Here is an 11,155-nt window from a genome sequence, read left to right as displayed (position 1 = left end):
ACGTACCGACAAGTGCTGCCAGTACAGAGGTGTGGCATCGACAGACGCCCCCTCTCTCCGGCGTGTACGCTCACGCCAAACAACACTATTATGATATTTGGCTAAGGCCGATCTGTGTTTTCGGCCTACTTTCTATTTGTTGAAGTTTAATTACCAAACGGCAGATAACACAACGGCCTGTTGTAAGATCCGTCTTGGATTACGACAACGCAGCACTGAGATATATGCGATCTCATTTTTTCGAAGCGTAATATCCTAAACGGATGACGCTCTACGATTTGACAACATTTTAGGATTAGTTGGATATTTATTATAATGTGAGTGGCAACGGATACATGTTTTTAATATCTTCAAAAACGGCCACTTAAAGCTTCAAGTATCCAATTACAGTTTTGTATAGCGCCGATGCAGAACAGCCGCCTGAACAAAACGCCACAAACATTCCAAAATCACAAATATGTCGTGTGATTACAAAATTGTAAAGCGTACAATCAGCTCAAGGAATCTATCTGTATGATTTATCTTCGGTTTCTAAGACAATTCCTGTATAAAACATATTATCTCTGTTTTGTCAAAGATAATAAAACGAATGATATGTTTTGGTCTCAGAAACCAATGGTTACTCGAGGTTAAATATGAGGTGTATTAATTTTTTGAGCTGATTGTTAGCTTTGGACTGACCTCAGTCAAGTTCACATAAGTGAACATGAAGACACTGTAGTGTTACGTAGATCTGAATTTGAAATACACTCGGCCGGCTGCTTCCAGCCTACAAAAGTAGATTTATAACTCGGCACTACTAATATATTATAGAAATAAGTATATGTATAGTCCCGTAAGGATTTTAGGGCAATTTCTTAACATTGCCGGGGGAAGGGACCCCCCTTTCAATTTCTAAATATTAGCAGTAAGTAAAATTTTACCTTACTTCCGTAGTCCATGTACTTTCCACCTCATTCCACTTTATCAATTAAACTATGACTATCAAGATGACTGGTTCACTTTCTTTGGTTTGCCACAAGATTTTTGTCGAACTATACAGCTGTCAATTTATGCTGGAATGGGGTATACTTTCTATTTGCATGTCAATCTTCTCTTCATGTCGATCTTTAAATATCTTATTTATAGGAAGTAATCAGCTAATTTGCAGTAGTACTATAATAATACAGTTCAATATTAAATGTGTAGCGAATCAATGTTTTAATCAGTAGTATTAATATTTGAAAAATCTTAAATGAACTTGTCAAATTTTAGTATACAGATAATATTATCTCACACGTACGTTTTTCTCTAGGAAAAATGGTATTTATGTGTTTACGTGCACACTGTCTTTATGTGTATTAGGACCCAGACAAAAGTCGGATCACTGATGAAAAGTTAAAATCAGCACCGTAATTATTACTTACGAGATATAATTAATCAATATAATGGAAAGTAGAAATTTTTATCTATGTGTCTTTTAATATCTCTTAATGTTTTTAAATCACCACGAATAATGTGGTTTTGTAGTAAACGTATAATAAAATTAGTGGTTAGGTGTATAACATTTTGACATTGATTTTGCCCTGTTATAAAGTTCTTTTATTATCAAAGTGATCTTGTGTTTACTTTTCGTTAATTTTATTATAGCTATTGCAAATTCCGATCTACGTAGAGGTTGCAACTACTCTACATCACAAAATTAAATTGATTTAATAATATTTTGATATAATTTTAAGTATATATTTTTTTTAAGAAATTCAAATAAAGAATAAGTCATTAATCAGTGTTTTATTTTCGTAACATTTAATCATCCTAATGATCTGTATGTTGTTGAATGACATGGATAGTGTTGGTGTACAAATGTTGAGATTGATTACAAGCCGTATGCCTACGATAGGTACCAAATATTAGTACAGAAGTAATACTCATTAAGAAGCTACTTGTATAAATATCGAAATAATAATTTTTAATAAATAAAGACACACGAGGCGTTGCTTTTTAGTTTAAATTGGTTTTATAGTGATGGAAAATATATAAGTCCAAAAACCAAAAAATCGATTTTGAAGTATCGGTAATTTTGACTTGTTTATAAAAATACCGATTTTCAATATTCTTTCCGATTACAACCGGTATTAGGAACGTTACTTCAAATGTGACGTGACGTTTTATGATTTGAAGTTTTGAAGTATTTGTGTTTGTGTGTCAAGTTATTTTAACTGTTTAAATTTTTAAAGTAATTTTGCTAAATTTCAATGACTCGCAGCTCGCAGGCACTTATAAATGAAAGAATTTAAAGAATAATGAACGTCAAAATATAGTAACGAAGTGTTTTAGTACTAGAAATTATTCTATGAGTTGTTTTAAAATTTTACGTGTCACAGTACTAAAACTTTGATTTGTCATCTATTTATTAAACGTGGTATATAAAATTTTATATTTAAAATTTAACTACAGTTAGAATTAAGTGTCTTCGAAAGTTGTCTTTAAAATCATTAACCAATTGAGCACAAATATCAGCAAGAATGGGGTTAGGAGGTTATTCGATGTCGGGGAAGAAATCTTTGCTGTGGGCTTACATTCTATGGCTTTTTGGCGGTATATTTGGTCTACATCACTTTTATCTAAGACGGGATAGACATGCTTTTGTTTGGTGGACAACTTTGGGCGGTTTTGGGATCGGATGGCTGAGCGAGGTGTTTCGTCTCCCACGTTATGTCAAAGATGTGAACGAAGATCCCCAACAAATGCAAGAGGTGATAAAGAGAATCCATCACAACAAGAAGGTAAGACTATTAAAGGTGTTAAGGTTTCTATTTATAACTTGGTTGATTGGCTATACATGATGCAAATGTATGAAGTATTAAGACAGTGTTGTTCTCTATAATTAAATAAATAATAATAATGATTAGGCTTGACAATGAGATTGCTTAACATCCTGCTACCATAATATATGTATTAAATTAAAAATAAATGTATCTTTAGTAACTGTTAATAACTTTCAGCCACCTTTCTCAATGAATCGCTTCACTGGAATGTTGATGGTGGGCTACTCGTGGGGGCAAATGATGATGTCAGCAGTACCACCTGATAACTTTTGGGGTATCAATTTAAGATATCTCAACTATCTCATACCCTTGGTGACAGCACTAGGTAAGATATGATGACATATTGCCAACATATTTACTGAAATGATTTAATTTCTACTTATTAGATGTATATATTTGGTGGGTAACTGATCAAATTTTATGTGAAACTTGTTTAATCTAAATAATAGTAAAATGTATCCATTTAGGTCTTGAAAAACAGCATATACAGTAGAAACTGGATAAGCAAGAAACTGTATAAATGAGTCATTGTCCTGCGCCGTCTGGCTTATGGCCCTCTAGCCTCCATATGTCAGAAACTTGAGTTAGAATGAAACCCTTTTAAGCGAGAAAAATATTGTGGTCCCTTGGACTCTTGCTTAAGCTGGTTTAACTGTATGTGCATTATGGTATTAGTGTATTGGTATCCAATTTATGAAACAATTTTGTAACTTATAGGTGTGTGGACAGTGGGTAATATTGGAAGGGAGCAAGGTTCTCTCAAGTGGCCATTGTTGGCTGCGTACGCTTCATATCCAATACGCTTCTACATTTACGATGAAACTGTCTGGTTCACATTAATGGTTCTAGCAACTGCACTTACCTTTGATTCCTTTTCCAAAGAGTGGAGAAGGACACCAAAGAGGCGCAATCTTCCTACGTGAGTGTAAAATAATTTTTTATCTTTTCTTACATATCAGTGAGTTTTTAATATAATGGTCTTTAATTGTATAATTAGTTTAAAGTTTTTAATCTTTAATTAGCTGTCACTTGCTACTCCATCAAGGCAGAATTAAAAAAAACTCAATAAATAGCCTTTGTGTTCGTCCAGACTAAGTTTGACTACTATAACAAATTGCAACGACATCCATTAAGGCGTTCCTGAGATACCTTCAAACAAACATCCATCCATCGAAATATTCGCATTTATAATATTAGTAAGATTAACAGGCATTTCACAACCTTTGTTTTCATTGTACAGGTAATTTGTAATTTCCGTTTGTTCGCAGACGACTTGCTATATTGGGGGTGTGCGCAGTACTGTATTTGTCAATGTGGTGCAGCTACTTATACTTCTATGGTACTATTACTGACAGTGAAGGCGATGAAGTGCCTATCTACGAAGCATTGTATCACTTCTTTACAAGCCCATGGTGAGTTTACATTTAGCAATTATTGCTGACACAATTCAATGTCTTGTAAAATGTATAAGAAACTAAGAAATCTCTGATAATTTATATCTTTTAATTTAATTAAATAATATAATAGTCTTATGACATACAAATGAGCAAATAATTAAGGTTATTTGACCTTAAAATTGCATTTTTCTTAGACACGCACATAGGTCACATATTCAAGGTTTGTGCAAATTTCAACTAACTGTGCAGTTTGTTATTTCCAGGTGGTTAGATGTAAAACAATGTCTCCTGGATACTTACCAATATGCTCAACATCACGGATGGTACGAGGTGTGGAAGCAAATCATTGACCTATCTGATCCACACGGAGAACAAAATGCATATAAAGTAAGTACAACGTAAACGTTTTAAGCAAACAATAATCAATGTAGAATCCAGCCATGAAATAACCCGTGTATCTAATTTGTATTTCATAGTTTTTTTCTCTAACAGTAGGATGATTTGTTTTGTGGGTGCGTTTAAATGTCAATTATATTGTAACTTATTATGATATTCTGATGAATGAGGTGTTATTCAATTCTTATTATTTCCCAGAATGTCAGAAGGATCAGCTGGATCTATTGATTTTGTTTGAATAGTATTAGATATCGCTTTAACATCTTCGCACGTATTGGCCCGGCTTGTCCGGTGAAATACTACGACCACACAGAAGACACGTTTCAAATGGAATCTATTCCAACTACAGTCTGATGAGTGTGCGTCCCCGAGGCCTAATTTAGACCTTTTTCCCTTCTCATCCTTTTTCTTATAAGGAAAGGATGGGAAGTTGAAGTGGACTTTTCGGATGAGAGGATGCATGGGAAGGGAAAATATCCGTTTATCCGTCGGTTAAAGGTAGGCAACGCATATGTAATTGCGTATGTCTATGGGCAACGGTCACTTCGCTATTTCAGCGATTTCAGGTGGCCGCTCGCTCGTTTGCCACCTTATGATATAAAAAAAAAATTGTTTTAATAACTAAAACTTTTAATATTTCTCCAAAGGTATTGGGCCTCGGACCGACGGCGACGCAGCAAGAAATCACATCCACATGGAGAAAATTGTCTCGTGAGAATCATCCGGACAAAGTGAAAGATCCAGTTCAAAGACGTTCAGCTCAAGAAAAATTCATGGAGATCCAGCAAGCATATGAAATACTTTCCAATAGTAAACATAGAAGGAACCGTCGCAATAAAAAAGATAATTCAGAGCCTATGCCTACTAAAGAATAATTGCATTTGCTTCAATTAATGGACTTTAAAAGCCCCTTAGTGTAGATCAGCACTAAAATAGCTTTTTAAATTTTTCGTTAAATGAGTGTGGTTAATTTAAATTTTTACAATAAGGTTGTAATTAGAAAGATCTGAACATATTTTTATATCTTAGCATTTTTGTACTATTTTAGAACACTATTAGAATACACGACTGAAATGCATTTATACATCTTAAGATACTAATATTTTGGTCTTTTTATTTTTTTAACTTTTTAATATATTAAGGTTTTAACCTCAAGTTCATCCACCAGAGATATTTTTAAATGATTAACGATTACATTCTAATAATATATTTTATAAAATTTTAATTCGAATAATATTGAATTTATGTAATTAATCTCATATATATATAATTTAAGTAAATAAATGATTATTTGTATATAATATAACTCATATTTTGCTCATTATATTTAAATGTACAATTTTTAGTAGAGTTTTACTTCCAATTTGTTATTTTAATACAGAATAATTTATTTTTTATTAATTTCCTTTTGTATAAGATATTTAAAATTAATTTGAAATATTTTTTTATCTATCACGTAATGGTTGTGGCAACTATAAAGGCTTTTATATTCATGTATTTTGATCAAAATATAAGATTTTCAGAAGTATTTACAGATTTGTATTTTATTAGTATTTTTAACTTAATATAATGTAACTAAGTAATTTGAATCTCAGTTTGATTCTTAAACATATGAGACTGTTTCGCAATTAAAGCCGTCCAATTTTTGTACTTAACATTCCATTTTATCAATTTTATTAATTATTAATTATAATAATCGTATAAATTATTAAATTATAATTATAAATGTAATAATTATATCAACAGAATTATATAAATTCGTTATGATTCTTAAATTTATTTATTTAATAAAGCATAGTACTGAATTTTATTTTATTTCTTTACCTTTAATATAATATAAAGGAAATAATATGATTGTCGAAAGATAAGCCAAGATGAGTTAGGGAGCGTCGGTGGCTCAGTGGTCAAGCACTTGATTTGCAATCTGCAGGTCCTGGGTTCGAATCCCGCCATGTACCAATGTGTTATTCGATTTCCGATTTACATATGCACATTTATCCGACGTTCTTACGGTGAAGGAAAACATCGTGATGCTGCACATATCTGAGAAGTTCAAATATATGTGTGAAGTCAACCCGCACTTGGCCAGCGTGGTTGATTACCTAATCACCCTTAACTTAGTGTAGGCTCCGAGCCCCTCGGTGGAGACGTATAGTGAGCTGATGATGATATATTTATAGTACAAATACAGTTTTAAAGGCGACAACAATAATTGGACAAAATTTTATTTATTTTGGAGTTACTAAGCACATCTAAACGTGTTGAAAAGTAATGTGAATGAATAAATGGTCTATTATTGACATGAGGACTTGTACACTTAATAAAAATAATAATTTTAATAAAAAAAATTAATTTTATTTATATTTGATTTTTACCATACTATTTGAGTCCAAGAAGTTATTTTCCTATACCACAGAAATGAGTGAATGTTGATAGGAACCTTTTTTTTTCTTGAAGAGGGGGAATGCGTTACGCATACCGTGTTCCTCGGGGAAAGCCACTCCTGTTATGTGGGACTCTCTCCAAATCCCTAAAGGGACAAGGAGCCTACCCACTAAACCCCCTCTGGTTCCCTCGACTCACTGTTTACCGGGATGTGGGCACATGTAAATAATCTTCGCACACATGTTGATAGGAACCTTGGCCCATAGATGATTACTCATTAGAATTTGAAGGATCACGATTTGGATAGAAGGATGTTTGTTAGAAGTTATCCAGAACGGCTGCATAGATCTCGTTGAAAGGACTATTGCTTACATCTATATGTTAAACATATTCTGGATGAACACAAAGGCTACTAATTAAATTATTTGAATACCGGGCGGACGGACGGGTTACGGTTGGTGTTTTTATAAACATGTTTCGGCAGTGAAAACTTATGGTTCGACGATCTTATAAAGACCATAATGATTATCTAGCAATATTATCTTAATTCATAGTTTTACGAATTGGCCCGTCTCGCCCGTTGAAATACCACGACCACTCAGAAGATAGGCGTGAAGTGGAAGCAATTCCGCGTTTCGACTGATGAGTATGCTTCCCGGAGAACTAATTTAGACCTCTTTTGTTGTAAGGAAACGATGGGAAGTGGAAGTGGACTTTCCGGATGAGAGGATGCATGGAAAGGGAAAATATTTTCTTTCCGTGCATCCTCCCCTCCGTCGATTAATGGTAGGCAACGCATATTCAATTGCCTATGTCTATGGGCAACGGTCACTTCGCTATTTCAGCGATTTCAGGTGGCCGCTCGCTAGTTTGCCACCTTATGATATATAAAAAAAAGTCGTAAAACTACACACATTGCCTGTGTCAAAAAGTTATTGTCAATAACATGATATGGGAAAAAGTAATTTTTACATTATTACATATGAAAAAAAATTCCGTATCCCGAATCATGGTCACATTACATGGTTGGTAATCCGATAGACTCCCATCGAAAATTGTGGTAACCCTATCCTTTAATGAGTTATTGATCCAGACTACCAGCTATATATCGCTGTCTCTTTCCCCCGGTGCGGTGGAGCCTTGTCGGGATATTTAAAAATATTATTATTTTTGTATAAGAATGAAATGTATAAGTAAAAATATAAATTTCTACAATGTAGTTACGTTCCAAATAACACTAAAGTTGCATTTAATTCAGATAAACAAAAATCTATCAATTAATACGTATTAAATAGAATTTTATTCATTACAGTTTAGTTAAATTAACACATAAATAATTTATATTTAGGAATAAGACATTTTTTAAACATTAACCATCGTTTTTTTTTATTTAGCATGTCTTCAAATTACCAAATTGTTATATTTTATTCAAATTCTTTCATGAAAAAATACTATAATGTTTTTATCTTTGTTGCTGTAAGTTGAAACCAAAGACAATGGGCATAAGATATATTATTTTGTGCCAAAGCGTTACGGACCTTTTTCCAAAAACTTCTAAAATTAAAAGAAAAATTACTTTCAAAGAAATATAAATCATTTAGTTTTATCATTCGTATTATAACATTCAATAATAGGCAATTCTTTTATTTTGTATTTAATGTAAAATTACTTTATTAAATCATGGTTACTTTACACGGTGTGATATGGTCACTCTATACAATTAGAACAGTCCAACACGATTGTCTGTCTCTATCCTGGTGCGGTGGAGCCTGGCAGGAGATATCAAATAAATATTTATTTTATATGGTTTTTCATTTTAACTATATCTGTGTCGATAGATAAATTAATATATGTTACTGATGTTAGATATTTATATCATTATAGTTTTCTCTAAGAATTAAGACATTTTCTACTATTACAGAAAAAATAAGAAATCAAAAGTCGTTGAAAAAAGTTGTTGCCACTTCAAATCTTGCTAATATTACACATTCGAATGGATGGATGGATGGATGGGTGAATGTTTGTTAGAAGTTATCTCCAGTACGCCTTTTGGCAGAAAAAATAACATAATAAATATGGTGATCACATTTAAAACGACTAAACTGATATATAAACACGGCTAAACACTCACGTATATACGTCCGGTGTGTGTTTAGTCGTGTTTATATATTAGTTTAGTATAATGTCTCACGAAAGGTTGAATCATTTAAAACGACTTTGTACAATTGGGCAATATCGGCTTACTATATATTGTCATCTGAATCCACTGACTTGTTAACAATAATTTAGTAAAAATAGGACATTTGATTTTATCATGGTCACCCTATCTTATAGAATGTTCTCGAATGGTGTGGGCAGTCTATTCAATTGCGAGTATTGATTTAACAGCGCCATAATGATTCGCTTTCTCTTTCCCGCCGGGACGGTGGAGCCTGTGCTGATAGTATTAAATAATATTATTTTTTATTATTGAAAGTGAAAAATTTATAAATAGGTTTTAATGTCTTGATTATATATAATTTGAGACAGAGGGCGTGAAAGCATCCGTACAAATACATTTTTATATCATAAAGAGCTGTTTGAAGTGGAGAAAACCCGGGTTCTACTTCGTTATGGATGATGTCTTCCAAAGTCGATCAATTGGCGGTCCTTACGTATTATTACTTTTGTTTAATTATCAAATAGCTTAGTAAAGAAATATATTTCTACTAGATAGATACATTCCAAAATAACGTTGCATTTTAATTCAGATGAACAAGAATATATAAATTACCTTTTAACAATTAAAACGTATTTTGTTCATTACAGTTCAATTGAATTAACACATAACGACTATAATTAGGAATAAAACACTTTTAATATATTAACTATTGTATTATTTTGTAATGCAGATCAATTAAAATACGTAATTTTTTATCAAGTTATTTCACGAAAACTTAGCATGATGTCTATTTCTCATTCTCCCGCATTAAGTACGAGCCAGAGATGATGACGGAATTAATTTCTATTTTGTACCAAAGCATCAAGAACTATTGAGTTTTATCATTCGTATTACAACATTCTATAATCGGTAATACTTTTATTTTGGATTTTTTGGAAAAATAATTTATTAAATCATGGTTACTTTACACGGTGTGATGTGGTCACTCTATTCAATTAGAACAGTCCTACACGATTGTCTGTCTCTATCCTGGTGCGGTGGAGCCTGGCAGGAGATATCAAATAAATATTTATTTTATATGGTTTTTCATTTTAACCATATCTCTGTCGATAGATAAATTAATCTATGTTACTGATGTTAGATATTTATATCCTTATAGTTTTCTCTAAGAATTAAGACATTTTCTACTATTAAAGAAAAAAATAAAAATCAAAAGTCGTTGAAAAAATTTGTTGCTAATTTAAATCTTGCTAATATTATACATTCCAATGGATGGATGGATGGGTGGATGTTTGTTTGAAGTTATCTCCAGTACGGCTGATAAAATCCGGCTGAAGTTTGGCATAGACGCAGAATATAGTCTGGAAGAACACATAGGCTAATTAGTTTTTTTTTTATTTTGTGGGGACGGAGTCGCGTGTGACAGCTAGTAAAAATGTAATATAATAATTAGTACATGTATTTTTATCTTCTGAAACAGATATTCCCTACACTAGAGATAATTTGATTAAATGAGAAATTAATGTTGTGTTGGCAGAAAAAATAACATAATAAATATGGTGATCACATTTAAAACGACTTTGTACAATTGGGCAATATCGGCATAGTATATATTGACTATGGCCTAGTCACCCTTAACTTAGGGTAGGCTCCGAGCCCCTCGGTGGGGACGTATAGTGAGATGATGATGATATATTGTCATTGGAATCCACTGACTTGTTAACAATAATTTAGTAAAAATAGGACACTTGATTTTATCATGGTCACCCTATCTTATAGAATGTTCTCGAATGGTGTGGGCAGTCTATTCAATTGCGAGTATTGATTTAACAGCGCCATAATGATTCGCTTTCTCTTTCCCGCCGGGACGGTGGAACCTGTGCTGATAGTATTAAATAATATAATTTTTTATTATTGAAAGTGAAAAATTTATAAAAAGGTTTTAATGTCTTTATTATATATAATTTGAGACAGAGGGCGTTTAAGCATTCGTACAAATACATTTTTAT

The 11,155-nt window shown here is 32.4% G+C and overlaps 1 protein-coding gene across 1 annotated transcript; it reads left to right on the top strand.

Annotated features, from left to right (window-relative positions):
- The first annotated feature begins 2,162 nt into the window (after positions 1-2,162).
- Positions 2,163-5,780, top strand: wus (TM2 and DnaJ domain-containing protein wurst). The gene is made up of 6 exons (XM_013323622.1): positions 2,163-2,765; positions 2,985-3,132; positions 3,525-3,726; positions 4,076-4,219; positions 4,468-4,591; positions 5,248-5,780. The coding sequence occupies exons 1-6, from the start codon at positions 2,505-2,507 to the stop codon at positions 5,473-5,475; spliced, it is 1,107 nt and encodes a 368-aa protein (XP_013179076.1). The 5' UTR covers positions 2,163-2,504; the 3' UTR covers positions 5,476-5,780.
- Positions 5,781-11,155: the final 5,375 nt, after the last annotated feature.

This window comes from Papilio xuthus, unplaced genomic scaffold, assembly GCF_000836235.2.
Source record: "Papilio xuthus unplaced genomic scaffold, Pxut_1.1 DF825017.1, whole genome shotgun sequence".
Lineage (NCBI taxonomy): Eukaryota > Metazoa > Arthropoda > Insecta > Lepidoptera > Papilionidae > Papilio > Papilio xuthus.
Note: the sequence above shows the minus strand (reverse complement) of the source record. Positions and strands in the feature narration are given on the sequence as shown.

Coding starts and splice junctions, on each gene's coding strand:
- wus (XM_013323622.1), top strand. CDS start 2,505: ATGGGGTTAGGAGGTTATTCGATGTCGGGGAAGAAATCTTTGCTGTGG. Junction 2,766..2,984: donor GAATCCATCACAACAAGAAG/GTAAGACTATTA, acceptor AATAACTTTCAG/CCACCTTTCTCAATGAATCG. Junction 3,727..4,075: donor AAGAGGCGCAATCTTCCTAC/GTGAGTGTAAAA, acceptor GTTTGTTCGCAG/ACGACTTGCTATATTGGGGG.